The sequence below is a fragment of the Ranitomeya imitator genome, chromosome 1, assembly GCF_032444005.1.
Source record: "Ranitomeya imitator isolate aRanImi1 chromosome 1, aRanImi1.pri, whole genome shotgun sequence".
Lineage (NCBI taxonomy): Eukaryota > Metazoa > Chordata > Amphibia > Anura > Dendrobatidae > Ranitomeya > Ranitomeya imitator.
Genome location: NC_091282.1, coordinates 1,128,569,295 through 1,128,590,133, shown reverse-complemented (window position 1 = coordinate 1,128,590,133; position 20,839 = coordinate 1,128,569,295). Strand labels below are relative to the sequence as shown.

Below are 20,839 nucleotides of genomic sequence, written 5' to 3'. Positions count from 1 at the left end.
GAAAACTTAATGACTCGAGTATAAGCCTAGGGTGGGAAATGCAGCAGCTACCAGTAAATGTCAAAAGTAAAAATAGATTCCAATTAAAGTAAAATTAATTGAGACATCAGTAGGTTAAGTGTTTTTGAATATCTATATTGAATCAGAAGCCCCATATAATGCTCCATACAGTTCATGATGGCCCCATAAAATGCTCCATATTAAAATATGCCCCATATAATGCTCCATAAAGTTTGATGGGCCCCATAAGATGCTCCATATTAAAATATGCCCCATATAATCCTGCATAAAGGTTAATAATGGCCCCATAAGATGCTCCATAGACTCATTTGCCCAATATAATCCTGCACAAACGTTAATTATGGCCCCATAAGATGCTCCATAAAGATATTTTCCCCATATAGTGCTGCACAAACCTTGATTATGGCCCCATACAGACACTTGCCCCATATAGTGCTGAACAAACGTTTTGGCCCCATAAGATGCTCCATACAGACACTTGCCCCATTTGCTGTTGCTGCGATAAAAAAAAATCACATACTCACCTCTCCGTCGCTCAGGCCCCCGGCACTTTCAATATTCACCTGACTTCGTTCCGGCACCGCTCGAACTTCAGCGTCTTCTGCACCGACGTTCAGGCAGAGGGCGCGCACTAACCACGTCACCACGCCCTCTGACCTGAGCATCACTGGTGAAGACGCGGTGGCTCCCGGAACGGGGAGCAGGTGAATATCGCGCAGCGCTCCCCCTCCGTTATACTCACCTGCTCCTGGCGCGGTGTCCCTGCTTCCCCAGCGCTGCTGCTTCTCCCTGTACTGAGCGGTCACCGTTACCGCTCATTACAGTAATGAATATCCGGCTCCACCCTTATGGGAGGTGGAGCAGCATATTCATTACTGTAATGAGCGATACCATGTGACCGCTCAGTACAGGAAGAAGCTGGTGTGCCGGGCAGCCGGGGACCTGCAGGGACCGCACCAGGAGTAGGTGAGTATTATTAGACAGCCACCCCTCCCCCCTTCCCCTCCGATCCCTGGGTATGACTCGAGTATAAGTCGAGAGGGGGACTTTCAGCCCAAAAAAATAAGCTGAAAATCTCGGCTTATACTCGAGTATATACTGTAATACTTGTGCACAATTAATTTTCTTAATATGTATATATTTAATATTTTAGGAGCTACGGAACCACCCCAGTTAACCTGAACATTAAAACTGGAGGTAGAGTCTACGGATCTGCTGGTAAGCCATGTCTTCACCTCGCCATGACACTACAGAAGCAGGCTCTGCAGTTGTATGCTTGTATTTAGCCCTTCACAAAATGTGCTGTCACTTTCCAGTGCAAATACTGTAATGTTTGGAAAAAATACAGTAATACTATATTATCTAGTCAAAAATCCTCTTGTACTCAAATTTCTCATCAAAACTGTTGAAGCAAGCAAACAAAAAACAAACCTGGTGATTAGTCGCCCATGTCATTGTCAGGTTGATGCTTCATTAGGGCCTTTAAAAAAAAAAATCGAGTAGATTGGTAGCTGAAGGCAGCTGTTAACAGATTTTGGTAAATCTCTTCCAAAATGTGCTCTGTTCTGTGGAGGAAGCAGGAATATTTCACATATTATGGTTTTGCCCGCAATTATATACCTTTTGGATTGTGGTTCTTAACCTTATAGAACTATGAATGTATACTGCCTAAAGACCCCCTGATTTGTATCCTGGGGTATGTTGATGATCTGTGTGTGGAAGAGGTGGGGGAAACATCTCCATCCTTCAGTGAATGCATCAAGCATGTGAAATCTCTTATCCTTGTTGAAAAAGTGGTTTCTTCCAAAAGAAGGGCATATTTTGACAAACTTTGCTCTCCTTGTTGTTTATTGTTGAGCTAAAGAGCCTTCTAATATACTTTTTATGGCTACTTTCACACATCAGGTTTTCGCTGACAGGCTAAATCCGGCTAAATTTAAAAAAAAAAAAAAAATTTCCCATAGACTTGTATTCGTACCGGATGACGTTGCGTTTCGTCCGGTTTTCGCGGGATCCGGCAAATCTGCCGTTTCTGGAAAAAAGGTCCCTAGCAACGTTTTTTGTCTCTGGCGAAAAAGGCGGAAGCGCCGAAACTGGCGCTTCCAGCTGTTTGCTAGAATGGAAGCCTATGGGAGTCGGAAGGTGCCAGGTCCAGAAAATGACGGATTCCGGCGCCGGATCCCGTTTTTTTTTAAACTAGGCATGCTCCAGATTTTTTTTTTTTTATCCAGTAATCTAGATGTGCTAGCCAGATCCGTAAAAAAAAACTGATCCGCCGCGTCAGTTTTTCACAATCTGCGCAGGATCCGGTTTTTCCAACATTCTCCGGATTGTGCCTGATGCAAAAAACCTGATGTGTGAAAGTAGCCTATGCCTGGGCTGCACATTGGTTAGCTGGTCCTGACAAAAATGTGAAAAAACATGATGTTGATGTTTTGAACTTTATATTCCGATGTGCACTGTAATTTGTGTCATGGTCGAGTACGCCCGGTGCTCGAAAGAGTGGGTGGGTTGTTGGGGGCGGGAGGGAAGAGATGGGATTCAATGTTCTGATTTGGATATCCTGTTTTTCTTTCCTGTAAAATGTTTTAAAATCAATAAAAATATAACTGATTTAAAAAAATTAAAAAAAATCCCAAAATGATGTAGATTGAATGTGTGCACACAGATTTTGGCTTGAGGATTGCATTTCATACATTTTGAAAATGATAAATTAAAATAAAAATGATTTAAGACGCCTTAGCTGATCATTGTGAGATGAGCTATACATGTTCTATGTAAACTACTGCCCATTGAATAAAAAGGACATAAAATCTAGACGTCTTACTAATTGACCTTCTTACTATCGCAGGAGGAAAAGTTAAAGGGGTGGATTTGGAAGCCCCTGGCAATATTAATGGAGTTCCTTTGGTGGAGGTGGACTTGGACTCATTTGAGGACAAGCCTTGGAGAAAGCCAGGTAATGTAACTGTCGAGCTACAATGAGAGTACAAGTGTGCTTGATAACAAAGGGTTTCTTAGACCCAAATGATATTGCCATGGTCTGCAGCCAATGTTTAGTTCTAAGCACTAAGATTTTTGCCACCTATGACCGATTAAATCTATGAACACTTTTTTTTCTTTTCTTCTGTTAAACATGTAGGTGCCGATCTCTCTGACTATTTCAATTATGGATTCAATGAAGATACCTGGAAATTATACTGTGAAAAACAGAAGAGACTTCGGATGAACTTAGAATCAATTCCCGGCTCATCGATAACAAATAAAATTACGGTATTTTGAAAAAGTTTTACACAGTTCTATAAATTATTAAAAAGGCATTCCATTCCAGCAACAAACATTTTATGGCATTTATCCCTATGACTGGTTCCCCAACCATTTAGTATCAGGGAACCATATCCTCTTAAAGGGACTCTGTCACCTGAATTTGGCGGGACTGGTTTTGGGTCATATGGGTGGAGTTTTCGGGTGTTTGATTCACCCTTTCCTTACCCGCTGGCTGCATGCTGGCTGCAATATTGGATTGAAGTTCATTCTCTGTCCTCCATAGTACATGCCTGCACAAAGCAATCTTGCCTTGCTCAGGCGTGTACTATGGAGGACAGAGAATGAACTTCAATCCGATATTGCAGCCAGCATGCAGCCAGCGGGTAAGGAAAGGGTGAATCAAACACCCGAAAACTCCGCCCATATGACCCAAAACCAGTCCCGCCAAATTCAGGTGACAGGTTCCCTTTAAGCTTTCTGCTTCCGTTATATTGGACCCAATATGAGCGTGTCTCTCTATATTTATGTCCTCTTTACTGCTGGCCTGCTATGCTATTTACATAGTGTGGCATTCGACCTGCAAGTGCATAGGGGACGACATGTTCGCTCACGATTGGGATTAAAGCCTGAGTGAAAGAAGCTTAGGAAGTGCTTCCATGCATCAAAAGCACTTAAGCCTCATTTGCATATTAATTTAAATTTAGGTTTCTCAGTAGTGGAGGAAAGAACTGTCTGTGTAAAGGAATTGTTGGACTTGTCTTTGCAAGAGCTGCAGGTGCATATAAATATTTTGGGGCTGAAATCCTGCTGAAGCCAATTATATACATTACTCAGCTTAAATGAAGGCTTTCTATTTGCTATGTTCATACTTTGAGAATGCAGTTCTTATGGACACTGTGTTGGTTGTAGGTCCGTACTGTTTGTCCATTTTACTGCCTTGTACAGTTTTGCCTAATGTGGATAGAGTAGGTCTTCAGTTGTAGGAAATGAGTACTCTGTTCCCAAGCAATGTAACCCCCTTTCCTGTGTCGCACTGTCCTGGGCGGCGCTTCTGCCCAGCTAAGGAATCTTTGTGTACATTGCTCAGAAACATTTGTTTTACTTATTGTTTTATCAAAAAGGTACAGCAGGGCAGAACTGGCAATCCCGAAAAAGATTCTGTCCTACAGACAAGCAAACCAGAGTTCACGTCACCAACATCTTTGTTTAAGTCTGGTGCTCCACCTCCAAGGTAAGATATTTATAAAGGCGCAAAGACGACCCCCCCACCTAAAACTTAGAGAGAGAGAGATGTTTTGTTTTTGTTTTTTTTTCTTTTGTTACTAAAATTTGAATTTATTTATTTTTTAAATCCTTTACCTTTTCACTTAACTCATCCAGTTAATGATATTTCAGACTCTGCCTTACCTGCCCAAATCATTATAGTTAAGACTTCTAGCCTTTAGGTAGACTTAAAAAAAAATCCACCATTGAACTTTGAGTTCCAATAAAATCCCAAGTTTTAAATAGGCTAAAGGGGTTTGGGCCCATCAGTGCCTGCTATCACTGAGCCCTCACATATTAGACCATATGTTATTGGATGTCTCCATAAATTGAAAGCAATTGTTACTATCCACCTCTCGTTTCCCCCCTTTTCCTCATGGATTGTAAGCTTGTGAGCAGGGCCCTCATTCCTCTTGGTATCTGTTCATCTATGTGTTTATTGTTATGCTGTAATGTCTATTGTCTGTACAAGTTCCCTCTAAAATGTAAAGTGCTGTAGATTGTTGGCTCTATAGAAATAAAATAATTATTATTACTATAAATTTGTAAATTCTTTTACTGGCATTGTGATGAATGGGGGAATTAATTTGACATTGTTTCTAATACTGGACCTTTTAGCCAGGGATGTTCTTATATTTGTGATAGTATTATATACTGAATACTTTTTTTAAAACCCAATTGTTATCCAAATTTTTACAGTAGGAAGCTCTCAGGCACAATTGATGTCATCGGACAAACCACCACAATCACTCGTGTTGAAGGCCGTCGACGAGGCGCTAATGAAAGCAATATTCAGGTATGTGTATGTGGTCTATAACATTTGCGTATAGCAATTCAAAGGCCATGAATTTGGACATCCTTTACAATCAACCCACATATATATTTGTGTAACTAAAAATGTTTTCAAGAAAATAAAATTGTCCCTTTTTCTATACATTTTTGAGGTTTTCACACTGAAGATTTTTATCTACTATCCATAGGATATGCAATGATTCTCATCATAGAGAGATGGACATAATCAGTAGAATTGGGGTTGGGATTTATGGAAGCAAGTGACCCTGCTGCTTCATTTTATGTCTTAGACTGATACAGAGAACGTTGCGCAAAAAGGAAAAATTGATTCTTAGAGGCTGATTTTTGCATTCATTGCAATTTCCTGCGGGGAACTTGGATAACGCAAAAACTTCCCACCACCTGAGAAATTCCATTTTACAAATGTGGTACAGTTAATGCCTTTAGAGAGGGAAAAAAAAAGAACTGCTTGCATTTGTGAATTTTGATACCACAGAAGTGTTTCTTCTGGCAGATTTCCAGCTTTTGCTCATTTAGTTTCTCGTGAACTGACCTTTTTCTTTGTAGAGTTACACCACATTTGCTGTTAGAAGTACAAGGGCCGTTGTGTGCCTTGTGTTGGCTTATAATGACAAAGCAAATTCCACTGGCACCGTGGCCAATAGTATTCAGACCAGAAGTTGACGCGTGAGCATTGTGTGTGCGTTCTTACATTAATGAATAGACCTACAAAATGAAAAGGGTTGGCTTCACTATAATTCGTACAATATGTATTTACCTTTCCTTAGTCAATAAAACGAGAAAATATATTTGTCATTCATCACACAGAACTGGGTAAGTTGTTTAAGTATACACTGTAGGAACGCTCGGATGTTGCTTATACATTAAAGGGAACCTGTCACCCCCAAAATCGAAGATGAGCTAAGCCCACCTGCATCAAATCCTCCGATCGATTTGGCTCAGCGCTCACGGGTGGGGAGGTGGTGCCGCTCGCTCGGCCCGGGCTTTGGAGCCCGCGTCGGTCTACGGCGGGCGATCTCCTTCCTCTTTTACCCCCCCGGGATTCAGGCACTCGTCCTTGGGCGCGCACGCCGGCAGTCGCCTCCCGTTCGCAGGACGGTGGCTGCCGTGCAGAGGGGGAGTTTGACCCGAACTGTGGTACGGAAGGGGTCCGACGACCCGCGCGGGCGAACGGCGGGGCGCCCACCCACCTCGGCGTGGGGGCCCGCCGTCCGAATCGCTCCCCGCGCGGGGTAGCACAACGATCTTCTCCGAGGGCGGCCCTTTGAAAAAAAAGGGGTTCAAGAGAGGCCTGGATGTCTTCCTGGAGCAGAACAATATTGTATCATACAATTATTAGGTTCTGTAGAAGGACGTAGATCTGGGGATTTATTATGATGGAATATAGGCTGAACTGGATGGACAAATGTCTATTTTCGGCCTTGCTAACTATGTTACTATGTTACAGCATTCTATAATGCTGTAGATAAGCCCCGGATGTAACCTGAAAGATGAGAAAAAGACGTTAGATTGTACTCACCCAGGGGCGGTCCCGCTGCGGTCCGGTCCAGGGCCTCCCATCTTCTTACGATGACGTCCTCTTCTTGTATTCACGCTCCGGCGCAGGCGTACTTTGTCTGCCCTGTTGATAGCAGATCAAAGTACGGCAGTGCGCAGGCGCCGGGAAAGGTCAGAGAGGCCCAGCACCTGCGCCGGAGCTGCAGTGTGAAGACCAGAAGAGGACGTCATCTGATGAAGATAGGAGGCCCCGGATCGGACTGCCCCTGGGTGAGTATAATATAACCTCTTTTTCTCATCTTTCAGGATACATCGGGGGCTTATCTACAGCATTACAGAATGCTGTAGATAAGCCCCTGATGCCGGTGGGCTTAGCTCATCTTTGATTTTGGGGGTGACAGGTTCCCTTTTAAAGGGTTTGTCTGGTCCTCTGATAATGGTCTGCAGACTTCTGAATCCTTAAGGTACCTTCACACTGAGCAACTTAACAACGAGAACGACAACGATCCGTGACGTTGCAGCGTCCTGGATAGCGATCTCGTTGTGTTTGACACGCAGCAGCGATCAGGATCCCGCTGTGACATCGCTGGTCGTAGCTAGAAGTCTGGAACTTTATTTGGTCGTTAGGTCGGCATGATTCGTCATGTTTGACAGCAAAAGCAACGATGCCAGCAATGTTTTTACATGGAGCCAGAACGATAAGTGAGTTGCTGTTAACGTCACCTGATCGCTCCTGCATCGCTCTGGTGTTGGCGTGTTTGACATCTCTATAGAGACCTAAACAGCGACGCTGCAGCGATCGGCTCATTGTCTATATTGCTGCAGCATCGCTTAGTGTAACAGTACCTTAACTGTGTGCAGATTGCATGCCGTCGGGATCCTGTAGTGTCACTTGATTGCGGGTATGCAATTTGCATACTTCAACCACATACCAACTAGTCTCGCTCAACACAAGTGAATTGAGCAAGGCCAAGAACATCTAGTCTGTTAGAAGATGGAAGTATACAACTTGCATACTTGCGCTCTTGTGACCGCCCACTCTCACCGGCAACATTGGGGAATCCTGACTGCATGCAGTGTGCACACTGTAAGGAATCAGAAGTCTGCAGACTTTTATCAGATTACCTGACAAGCCCTTTGACTTGAGTTTTTCCTGGGCATACATTATGAGCAGATCCTGATGCCATGAATTTAGCATCCACATGTATTGTGGAGAGAACCCAGCATATTACAAGTTTGGGTGTATACTTTCCTCTTAGGCCGAGTGATAAACTATTTCTAGACAAGTCAAGTGGATTTTAAATGACCAGACCCGATGGCATTAGATTATCATTGTAATTTATCAGAATTTTGTTTAAAGCTTTTTGTATATTGACTTTACATTTTAGGTAGTCACTGAACAGTCTCCTTCAGAGGTGGATAATAATTTTATCAAGCCGCCACCACCATTTTTTCCTCCTGGTGCACCCCCAACACATCTCCCACCACCTCCTTTATTTCCACCACCTCCAAATGTCAGCACCGCCCCTCCTCTTATACCACCACCAGGTAAGCCTGGAAGGCACTATTCATGTTTGTGTTCAGCTTGCTCCTTTTTATGCTGTATATTTGGAAAATGACTATAATGCATGTCCCTAAAAAGCTGGATATTGGCCATAGGCCTGTTTCTTACATGTTGTGTTTTATGGTCTCTACTTGGACCATGATGTACTGTACAGACTGGCCTTGGGTCTCCTGGCCTAAACTTGGCAGCCTTTCGTTATGAGTCTTTCTAGTTCAGGTTAGGAGACAATTGGCCAGGTCATGCATCGCAAAACATGAAGGATTGAATCCGCTTGAAAGAAGTTGAAGATTTTTGTGAAATCTTAAATCCCTACTGAAGTTTCTTCCCTTGTAATATTCTTTTCTTTAAACTTGTCCTTCCTCTTGTACTGGGTTCCTGTCGCTTTTGTGTTGCTGTGGCTGAAACTACAGTCCTCTCTCACATTATGGCTGCAATTTAGAATAGTCATTGATAGTTTTCTCCTTCTCAAGGCTTTTTCATGTGGCAGAATTATTTCTGAGACTGAAATCTTTCCCAAATATATTAGCAGGTTTTATAAAAATCACAGGATGCATAAATGACCTCCTTTTTTAAAATTTTTGGACTGCTTCCAGACTAAAGGTCCTTACGGCCCTCACTTTACTCTGCACTGACACTACCAAACGTCAATGCAGTGTAATCTTGCACAAGATTGTGCAGCTGTAGGGGTGGGAATCTGGATGTCGTACACAGCCAGACTTCTCAAGAGGAAATTAAACATGGGTTATTATTACCAGGTATACCTTTTTAGTTGCTGTAAATTCAGCGCTGATGATGTGTATATCAATGAGAGTGCTCTGACAGTGCTTCCTCCTCCATACCCAGTGGTCATGTGAACGCTGAGTATAGGGAGAGAGCAGAAGCTGCTGGGTCCTAGGAAACTCGGTCACCTTTGCTAGGCAGTTTTCAAGCTGAAATTTACCAGCCCCAGTTACAGGGGAAATGAGCAATAAAAAGAAAGAATGCATTAATATGTTAAAATGTCGCCCCACCCCTCACCTCCAAAGGTCTTTTACGACTTTATGGTTGTATGGCACAGTGTTCAAAATACATTTTTTAAAAACTAACACAATTAGTGACCACCAGTCTGAATCACTGTTTCTAACTCTGACCTAGTCAGAAAAAAATGTCTAATATATAAAAAAGAGGAGAGCAATTTAAAATGTGTTAAGCTGGGGGGCCTTTGTGGTCATAAAAAAAAAAAAAAAAAAAAGGGTTGGGGAAGTGAATAGAAAACATGAAAATTAAACCTTTTTTAGTAAAAGAGGCAAAAATTATTTGAATATCCAAAAGAGAACGTTTTTAGAGCCGTATACAGCACTAGTACGTTAAAACCCAAATATGTGCCTAGTCATAGTTACATATAATAGAAAAAATTGGAACAGCATCCAGAAAATACCTTCAATCGTAGTGCAAAGCTCTTCCAGCCAGTAATCCAAATGGCCCCAAACAATACAAGAAAAAAAGAAAAGCAGCACAAAAAGTAAAAAAGTGTGGACTTTATTGCCTGAACGGCGTGGCAACGTTTCGGATATCAAATCCTTTCTCAAGCTTGAGAAAGGATTTGATATCTGAAACGTTGCCACGCCGTTCAGGCAATAAAGTCCACACTTTTTTACTTTTTGTGCTGCTTTTCTTTTTTTCTTGCATAGTTACATATAGTTACATAATTATTTAGGTTGAAGGAAGACTTTAAGTCCGTCTAGTTCAACCCATAGCCTAACATAACATGCCCTAACATGTTGATCCAGAGTCAGTCAGGAACCGGGGAAATAAAATGGCCTGGTCCTGAACTATAGTTAGTGGAGTTTTCTCTGATGTGAAGCCCCTTTTGGAAATAAATTCAAGCTGGAGCATTTCTATAGGAAGGGGATAGATAAGCCCAGAATTATAGTTGGTGCAAATCGAATCTCAGGACCGAGTCCAGTGGCCAGGGTGCTAATGTGTGATGTCGGATCAGAGCCCTGAGATCCGCCTTTTTCTTCCTGGCATATGTGACTTTTTTCTTTTTACATACTCGTCACACTGCATTGATGCCATCGTGATAGACCAGCTAATCAGAAGAGCTGCACCTTGGGGATAGCTATCAGGTTTCTTCTGACAGCCACAGATAAGTGAAGTGTCCGCTGGACCAGATCCTGACAATTCTCAACAATTCTTGTTCTGACTTATCTAGCCTCTTTCTGTATAAATGCGTCTGGCCAGACATGGGAATAGCTGTGCATGTAAAGCATGGCTGACCCGAGGCTGCCACCGAGGGATCTTCCTACAGAGCTGCACTCTACTGCGGCTCATGGAAGGGTTGGGATCCTATGTGAGAGATCAGAGCACTTGCATTGTCATCCGGTCTTCATTTACACCTTTTTCACCTGTTACTGATGTCTACGCTTTCACTTTTTCAAGCCTATAAAATAACCCCAGTCTATTTCTGCTGTCATATTTTGTCTCTTAGCTCCCTAGTTCTTGCTGAGTGGATGTTGGGGAGGGTATGTTGATACGCCGCATGTTAGGTGCAGAAATCGCTAACTGAATTTTCACGTATTTGTGGATTTCTGCCACTGCATTAAGATAAATGAGTCCTTCCCAGACATTTCTGCAAATAATCTTATGCATTTTCACAAATACCATAAGTAGATGATCTAAAGTTATAGAATCAGACTTTAGTGTGTCAGTTAGCATGGCGTGGCCTAGGAGCTGTATGCACAAAATGTTGATTGTTTTTGGATGCAGACTATTGCAGTGTTTTTCATTTTAGAGATAGTGGAGCAAGAAAATAGAGTTGTTTGCCAAGGTGGACAAAGACTTTAGGCTGAATAATCACAGTTTCTGATGCTGATGGAAGGGCACTTGTTATGTCTTCTTTTAGGCAAAAGCCACTTCTGGCTGCACCAGATCCTGCAAGTGTGATTCCAGGATTAATAGTGAGGCTTTCCAGCAATCTACAAAGATTGTGCTCATAAATGTCTGCTCCATAAGCAAGTTTCTGATATTTTTTTTTCTTAACCATGTAAATCAATACTTGCTGTACATCTGCAGCAAACCATGCAGGCCTGTGGCTTTGGCTCCCAATAGGCCCCTCTGTTGTTTGTGCTGTATCCAGCACTTTATCTTCAAAGCTGTTACAAAAATAGCATTTTGCCATACCTCCCTGGTTCAAATGGGAAGGGAAAAAGGACCCAGTTGTTGCCTCACATTCACTAGGAGAGTTGGCCAAAATATTAAGAATTGCAAATATGAAACATCCTGTGGAAGATCTTCGGAGAGCAGAAGCCACTTGGCTCGGTAGACTGTATTCTCTTCATTGTGAGGTTCGTAGCAAGAATAGCGTGGCTTGATTTACTCGGCGTAGGTGACCTGACTTCTCTTTAACACCTTCACTGCTGTACAGAGCTGTAGATGAAGGGGGTGACTAGTCAGCAGATGTTGGATCACACGAATACCACGTAGCATACAAGTCTAGGTTAGTAATGTGTGGATGTGTTCAGCATTGCCTAGATGAAGGTCCTCAGGCTGCAGTGTCTTATCTAATTGTTTTAAAATGGTTCCAGATGTGGCATCTGTTCAGGAACGTAATTTCTTCTTAATAACTTGGTCGTCATTTTCTTCTCATCAAACCATGTCCTCTGCGTCGCAGCATACCAGTCCCGCATAGGCACATCCAGTATGCATCGATTAGTCTTCTAATACTCATAGCTCTGTTATCTTGTCGACAATTATTGCAAATGACCGCTTCTGTATAAATCATGCCATTATTTCCCCTTCTTCTAGGATCTGGATTGCAGTTATCTTTCTCCATGCAAAAACCATCTAGATATGGTATAGTGGCTTTCCTACTACTCATGATTTCTAGATTGTTTTCCTTTAAGACAGGCACAGCTATGGATGCTGATGATCTATTTGTAGAGTACTGGTGTTTGTGCTGTTTTGTGAGTATGTGTGTCATGGATGTTTCTGCCAATCAAGATTCCAAGTATCATTAGTTTACCTTAACCTGAGTTTTTACTTTTACCTCCACCCCATAAAAAAAAAAAAAAACAACCTCTCCTCATCTGTAGTGTAGTATCCGTCACTGGCATGTCATGCTCTCAATACATATATTATAGGAGTGAAGGAAATGATACCGTAAAAAATTTTCTAATTTTATTAAAAATATAAATCTGAAGACTGTAATGTGCATTTGTCTTAGCCCCCCTGTGGTCTGATATCCCTAAGTAAAATCCAGAGTGACCAACTGCCTCCAGAAGTCGCACAATTAGTAAATAGATTCATCCTGCAGGTAATTTTATTCTGTGTATAACTACAGCTGTTCTATGAAGATCTCAGAGGTTTGTTAGAGAACCTTACAGATCTAACAGCATCATGAAAACTGAGGAGCACACCAAGCCAGGTCAGGGATAAAGTTGTAGAGAAGATTGAAGCAGGGTTTATATATAAAAAAAAATTGCCAAAGCTCTGACAATCTCATGGAACACTGTTCAATCCATCATCCAAAAATGGAAGTAATGTGGCACAACTATAAACTTACCAAGACATGGACATCCAACTAAACTGACATCCCAAGCAAGTGGAGCACTAACTAGTCAAACAGCCAAGAGGCCCCATGTCACTGTAGATGAGCTGCAGAGATCCACAGCTCAGATGTGAGAATCTGTCCACAGAACAACTATTAGTTGCATACTCCACAAATTTGGCATTGTTGTTAGAGTGACAAGAAGAACAACATTTTTTTAAAGCAAGCCATCAAAAGTCCTGTTTGCAGTTTGCAAATAGCCATATAAGGGACACAACTAACATGTGGAAGAAGGTTCTCTGGTCAGATGAGACCAAATTAGAACTTTTTGGACTAAATGCAAAACAGTGTGGGGCAGAAAACTAATGCTGCACATCTCCCTGATAACACCACTCTCACTGTCAAACATGGTGGTCACAGCATCATGCTGTGGTGATTCTTTTCTTCAGCAACTACCGGGAGGCTGGTCAGGGTTTGATGGGAAGATGGATGAAGCTAAATACAGAGCAATCCTTGAGGAAAACCTGTTAGACGCGGCATAAGGCTTGAGACTTGTGGCGTAGGCTCACCTTCCAGCAAGACAATGACCCTAAATATACTGCCAGAGCTACAATGGAGGGATTAGATCAAAGCGTATGCATGTGTTTGGCTCAAAGTTAGACCTGAATCCCATTGACAATTTGTGACAATACTTGAAATATGCTGTTCACAGACGCCTCCATCCAGTTTCCCTGAGCTAGAGATAGTTTTCAAAGAAGAATGGTAAAACATTTTGTCTCTAGATGTGCAAAGCTGTTACAGACATACCCCAAATGAGTTTTAGCCGTAATTGCAGTGAAAGGTGGTCATACAAAATATGGACTCGGGCTGAATATAAATAAACTTCACAATTTTCAGATTTATATTATTTAAATATTTATTTAAATATTTAGAAAAACTTGTATTATTTCCTTTACATTTAAATTCTTGCTACTTTGTTTTGGCATATCACATACGTTCCCAATAAAAAACATTCAAGTTTGTAGGTGTAGCATGAAAAGATGTGAAAAAGTTCATGGGGTATAAATACTTTTTCTAGACATTTTTATTTTTATTGGAAGGCCTCTATACTTGTGTTTTTCTGACTCTTACGCACTCTGTCGATTTGCATTCACTAAGAGACAGTGATGGCGAGGCCATCTAATGTGTATAGGGGTCTCCTCGCTCTACTGACCGCAATCTGAGATGTCCTTTAGGGTTTTATTCTTCTGTAGGCTGGATTGCATTTTGTCCCCATTAGCATCACCCACCAAACCAGCCACGTAGAATGGAGGTGACGCCTTTTCAAGATGACATTATAGGGGTTGTCTGGTCTAGAGCGAAAAGTCTGCAGACCTGTGAAACTTCCCAGTGCCCGCAATGTGCGCTGCGAGGATTCGCCGGTGTCTGCGCCAGGAATGGCGGTCATGAATGGGATAAGCATACTTCTGGCCAGGACCCGTCTGTGTGGAGCAGCCTCATTGAATACAAGTGGAGCAGACACTGGCGAACCCGCGCAGTGCATACCATAGGAATATTTACAAGTCGGCAGTGATACAGAATGATTGCAGACTCTTCATTATAAACCGGATAACTCCTTTATGGTACGTTATTCCATAAAAACTCCTGGACCATTGTAATCACTCCAGTGTAACCCCTATATACAGACTAAAGGTAACTAATTCTGCCAATATTAGTGGGATCGTCTGATGAATTAATCTGTATGGGGGCCTCCCGATTCTGTCCCCGACAGCTGATGCCAGGGGAGAGCAAGAAGGATCCGGCCTATTGGATTTCCAACGCCCAATCCTTTTGTTCTCCGCAAGTTATATTGTTGCCTGGTGTCTGGGTGAGACTGATGGGGAACACTCGGCTGAGCATTGCTTTGTGTGGGTACGTTGAGGGAGATAGCTGTCTGCAGAACACTTGTTCATTTGCGTGCTAACTACTTTAAAAATGTCTGCTGTTTTTCAACTGTATAGTGTCTGCAAGGCCTTCCATCTAGCAGAGCAATCTGGAAAAATGTTGCAAATCGGTCAGCTTCTGTTTTTATAGCTCTTTTCCCCCCACTCTTCTGTGTTCGGGTTCTTGAAAGTCTGTCCAAGCGGACCACAATGCATAGACTATCCACGGGTCTCCCGACCTGAACTCGACAGCCTTAGAGGCATATATGAAGTTATCACGTTCGGGTTAGGAGACCTATGCTCAGTTCATGCATTGCAGTCCATGCTCAGAATGGGTTTCATGGACGTCTGCACGAGTCCTCAGAGGTAGCATCCAGGAGGGCATTGTTAACAGATTTCCATAAGACAGAAAGCGGACAAAGTATCTACAGTCTCAGGGAACTCTGAGAAAACAGACTACAAATAAGGAACAAACACGTGAAAAGGAAAAGTGCAGGATAGCAGCTGTGCTGACATATGAGCAATAAAGACCGCAGCACCCCTTATATGCACAGACCTGTCATCCAGCCTGTATTACTGGGAGACAGATTCGCACAACACTGGGATCAGGCTGCAACTTACATATTAGGGGTCTGAAAATGGATGAAGATTATAGACTGAAACTTTTAAATGGTTGTATCAACTAAAAGTAATAATAATAATAATCTTTATATAGCGCCAACATATTCCGCAGCGCTTCAAAGTTTTAACAGTTTCAAACACAAGTCATAAGTAACAACGTTAATACAATAATTAAAGCAAAATAAGATGACCCTGCTTGTGAGAGCTTACAATCTACAATGAGGTGGGGGAGATACAAACTACAGGAGCTTATTTACAATGATGGTCCAGTCATCTTGAGGGAGTAGATAGTGAATGCGCTACACAGACGCCCTTACACATAAAATGACTGATTAGGGAACGTGAAAGGCCGCTCTGAACAAATGTTTTGAGGGCACGCCTAAAACTATGCAAATTGTGGATGGTCCTAATTTCTTGGGGTAGAGCATTCCAGAGGATTGGTGCAGCTCTGGAGAAGTCTTGGAGTCGGGAGTGGGAGGTACGGATTAGTGCAGAGGTTAGTCGAAAGTCATTTGCAGAGCGCAGCGGTCGGTTAGGCTGATAGACAGAATTAAGAAAGGAGATGTAAGGGGGTGCCTCACTGTGAAGAGCTTTGTGGGTGAGAACAAGTACTTTGAATTGGATCCTATAATGAATGGGCAGCCAGTGTAACGACTGGCGAAGAGCGGCTGCATCTGAATACCGATTAGCCAGGTTGATGACCCTGGCTACTCCATTAAGGATGAACTGGAGAGGGTAAAGTTGAGTGAGAGGGAGGCCAATTAATAGAGCATTACAGTAGTCCAGGTGGGAGTGGATCAGGGCAACATTGAGGGTTTTTGTTGTTTCCATGGTGAGAAAAGGGTGGATTCTAAAGATGTTCTATAGATGTAAGCTGCAAGAGCGGGCAAGAGATTGTATATGGGAAGTAAAGAAGAGATTGGTGTCAAACATAACACCCAGACAGCACGCCTGCTGCCTGTGTGTTATGGGGCCATCCACAGAGAGGGAGATGCCAGATTTAGGGAAGTTAGTAGACAGTGGGAGCAGAAGAAGTTCAGTTTTGTAGAGGTTGACTTTCAGATAGAGGGCGGACATGATATCGGAGACTACAGACAGACATTACTGGCTTTCTGTAGTACAACAGGAGTAAAGTCAGGGGATGACGTATACAGTTGTCATCAGCATAAAGATGGTACTGAAAGCCAAATCTGCTGATGGTCTGTCCAATTGGGGCTGTGTAGAGGAAGAGAAGGGGGCCAAGGACTGAGCCCTGAGGTACCCCGACAGTGAGAGGAAGAGGGGATGAAGTGGAGCCAGAGAATAGAACACTGAACGAGCGGTCAGAAAGATAGTAGGAGAACCAGGAGAGAGCAGTGTCCTTACTGCCTAGTGACTGGAGCCTAGAGAGTAGGAGAGGGTGGTTAACAGTGTCGAAAGCTGCAGAAAGGTCGAGAAGAATGAACAGAGTGTGGTCATCTTTACACTTTGCTGTCAGAAGGTCATTGGTCACTTTGAGTGCAGTTTCTGTCGAATGTAGGGGATGGAAACCGGACTGTGAAAGGACTAGGAGGGAATGAGTGGAGAGGTAACGGGTAAGGCGGGAGTAGATCAGGCGCTCCAAGAGTTTAGAGATGAAGGGGAGATTGGAGACAGGTCTGTAGTTTTTTGTGCAGGATGGGTCGAGAGAGGGTTTCTTTAATAATGGAATAATGATAGCGTTTGAAGGAGGATGGGAAGATGCCAGAGGAGAGGGAGAGATTAAAGATTGTAGTTAGGTGAGTTGTGACGACTGGAGGAGGTGTGAGGGAATGGGGTCAGTAGTGCATGCAGTAGGAGGAGAAGAGAGGAGCTTATAGACTTCTTCTGTGAAGGGATTGAATGTGGAGAGTGAGCCAGGGGAGATGCAGGGAGGGATGGGAGTCACTGCACTTGGTGTCTGGGAGCAGATTTCCTGACGGATATTGTCTATTTTCTCTATAAAGTGGGAAGCCAGGTCATCGGCACAAATGTCTGTGATAGGGGCTTGTGCTTTTGGCCTGAGGGAGTGAAAGGTGTCAAATAGTTTCTTGGGGTTGTTGGATAGTGAGGAGATCAGGGTGGTGTAGTAGGTCTGTTTGGCGAGGTGAAGGGCAGAGTTATAGGTTCTTAACATAAATTTGAAGTGGATGAAGTCTTCTGGTGTGCGAGTTTTCCTCTGTAAGTGTTCAGCACTTCTAGAGCATTGCTTGAGAAATCGGGTTTGCTATGTGAACCAGGGCTGTTTCACTCTGTGCTTGGAGGTTCTGAGGGTGAGGGGCGCTACTTGGTCAAGGGTGCTTCTAAGAGTGTCGTTGTAGTGATGTACAGCCAGATCAGGACAGGAAAAAGAGGAGATTGGGGACAGTGATGAGTGTAAGGAGTCTGAAAGTGTATGAGAGAGATTTCTGCATGTGTGGTAGGTAGGAGTGTGCTGGGGTGGGCGAGGGATTGTGAGTGCGAAGGAGAGAATGTTGTGGTCAGAGAGGGGAAGCGGTGAGTTATTTAGGTAGGAGATTGAGCAGAGCCGGGCAAAGACCAGGTCAAGGGTGTTACCGTCTTTGTGTGTCTGAGAGGATGAGAGCTGTGAGAGGCCGAGAGAAGTGGTTAGTGATAGAAGCTGGGATGCAGATGTGGAAGTGGGGCTGTTAATAGGGATGTTTGAAGTCTCCCAGGATAAGGGTTGGGAGTTCTGAGAACACGAAGTGCGGCAGCCAGGCTGAGAAGTGGGTGAGCCTGGGGGCCGGTACATGAACGCTACTCTGAGGGAGAGGGGACAGAAGAGCCTGATGTTGTGGACCTCAAAAGAAAGGAATGAGAGTGATGGGAACTGGGGGGATGACCTGGAAGGTGCATTGTGGGGACAGGAGTATGCTGACTCCACTACAAGGTCTGTTTGTGGGTCTCGGGAATGGGAGAAATGTAGGCCACCGTGGGAAATGGTAATAGGATAACCACTAACATGTAAAAATCCTTTTTCCTTGGCTAAGTTATCCTTAGCCTTTAAGTTTAAGAACTAAAGTGGGGTTTTTTGAGTAAGGAATGCGCTATTCAGTGCTGCATTTTTTTTTTTCATTGAGCGCCTTTGTCTTTTATATTACAAAAGTGGCCACCCTTGTGATAATGTTGTTGCTTTGAGCGATCTGGAAGGATTTCTCTTGGACACTGTATGGACGCAGCCTGACTGTCCCTTCTGCAGGCCACATTTATGTCTCATCTAGGCTTTTTTTCATAATAGTTGATAAAGAATCACTGGTGGAGAGGTGAAGACATTGTTCAGCAAACATTAAAAGATTTCTTGATCTGAGTCAGAAAACCTACAGTAGATCAATAAAGTTTCTGTAATGACGTCTTGCTTTGTAATGTTTCAGGAGAATCAATTCGGCTTAAAGGGGTTATCTTCTTTTAGAAAATTATCACAGGCTTTTTTGGCTAACAGAGCATCACTGAACCCTTCTCCGGTCCATTTCTGAGTCTCCACCATTGCCCTGATCTGTTGTCCAGCAGCACTCATGTCACATTGACAGCGCTGCAGGCAATCTGTCAGCTCTACTGCTATGGCCCTGTAGACTCCATGAGCAGCTCAGCTGTTGGGTTCGCTGGCTGCAGCATGGTGACAACACAGACAAAGCGCTTGACTTATTTTATGGGTTTTTTTTTTGTTCAGTATAGCTTCTGAAGCCTACGAAAAACATTTTCCGAAACATGGAACACTTTTAAGGCAGTTTTCCATATTGCGGTTTGCTCTAATCTAATCCAATTTCTTTCACAGCCTTTTTTACAGCATTAATTTAATGCATGCCCTTAGGGTGCATTCACACTGCACAATTATTTTGAATGTTTGTGTGTTTCTAAGAACACTTTCCCAACCTTTGCAGACTGACGATCACCCAATTAATGATCAAAACACTTGTTTGTCAATTGAAATGATCTATTTGTTTGCTTTAAGTCGACTGGCAGTAGTATAAAGGGGTGGTCAAGTACATTTATATTGACGGCCTTTCCTTAAGGCCCCTTCACATTAAGCGACGCTACAGCGATACCGACAACGATCCGGATCGCTGCAGCGTCGCTGTTTGGTCGCTGGAGAGCTGTCACACAGACCGCTCTCCAGCGACCAACGATGCCGGTAACCAGGGTAAACATCGGGTAACTAAGCGCAGGGCCGCGCTTAGTAACCCGATGTTTACCCTGGTTACCATCCTAAAAGTAAAAAAAACAAACAGTACATACTTACCTACCGCTGTCTGTCCCCGGCACTCAGCTTCTCTGCACTCCTCCTGTACTGTCTGTGAGCACAGCGGCCGGAAAGCAGAGCGGTGACGTCACCGCTCTGCTTTCCGGCTGACCGACGCTCACAGCCAGTACAGGAGGAGTGCAGAGCACAGCGCCAGGGACAGACAGCGGTAGGTAAGTATGTAGTGGTTGTTTTTTTTACTTTTAGGATGGTAACCAGGGTAAACATCGGGTTACTAAGCGCGGCCCTGCGCTTAGTTACCCGATGTTTACCCTGGTTACCAGTGAAGACATCGCTGGATCGGTGTCACACACACCGATCCAGTGATGTCCACGGGAGATCCAGCGACGAAATAAAGTTCTGGACTTTCTTCAGCGACCAACGATCTCCCAGCAGGGGCTTGATCGTTGGTCGCTGTCACACATAGCGATTTTATTAACGATATCGTTGCTACAAAAAGCAACGATATCGTTATGTGTGAAGGTACCTTTAGGGTAGGTCAATAATATCAGGTTTGAATCGAGGCATATGTGTGCAGTGCCCGATAATGGCCACTGTATAGTTGATAGAGTTGTGCTCTTCCGCTCTGCAGCTGATCACTTGCCCAGCAGCAGGAACCCTGTGAATCGCCTGATCACCACGGTGGCCATATTTACTAGTGGTTATCTCTAGTGACTCCACTATATACTTTGTAATATCCACGACATTTTATCAAGAACTTACAAATCTGCAAGAAAAAACTGAAAAGCTTCAGCTAAAACTGTGGTAAACTCATGTTGCTTGGAAACCTATTTTAATTTTAAATGATTTTACCTAATGAAACAAGAATGATTTCACATTGATTCTGTATAATTTTCAGTATGTGGCATGTGCATGGCCTGTAGACTCAAAAGAAAAATGGAGTCCGAAAATCTATCGTGTGTAGTTGCTACCATTTATAAAGCTTATGTTGTATCCGCACCTTTGGTGTTCCTTACACCTTTCCTTACTCATTATTGGGCATTCTACTTTCCCAGAGCATCACAGGTTAGAATGGTTAGAGGACCTGTCACCAGGTCATACGTGGCCACTGTTCAAGTTAATATTATTATTACCGTGTTTCTCACAAA

General features: G+C 43.3%; 1 protein-coding gene across 4 annotated transcripts in view; it reads left to right on the top strand.

Annotated features, from left to right (window-relative positions):
- FIP1L1 (factor interacting with PAPOLA and CPSF1) overlaps positions 1–20,839 on the top strand; it is a 76,049-nt gene that overhangs the window by 10,554 nt on the left and 44,656 nt on the right. For 2 of the 4 annotated variants that reach the window (XM_069744476.1, XM_069744475.1), the window contains exons 5-11: positions 1,175–1,239; positions 2,873–2,980; positions 3,164–3,294; positions 4,410–4,519; positions 5,251–5,347; positions 8,250–8,409; positions 12,212–12,259. In XM_069744476.1, coding sequence (XP_069600577.1) covers positions 1,175–1,239; positions 2,873–2,980; positions 3,164–3,294; positions 4,410–4,519; positions 5,251–5,347; positions 8,250–8,409; positions 12,212–12,259 — 719 coding nt within the window. The remainder of the gene's footprint in view (positions 1–1,174; positions 1,240–2,872; positions 2,981–3,163; positions 3,295–4,409; positions 4,520–5,250; positions 5,348–8,249; positions 8,410–12,211; positions 12,260–20,839) is intronic. The other 2 variants (XM_069744478.1, XM_069744477.1) reach the window with 1 other exon arrangement.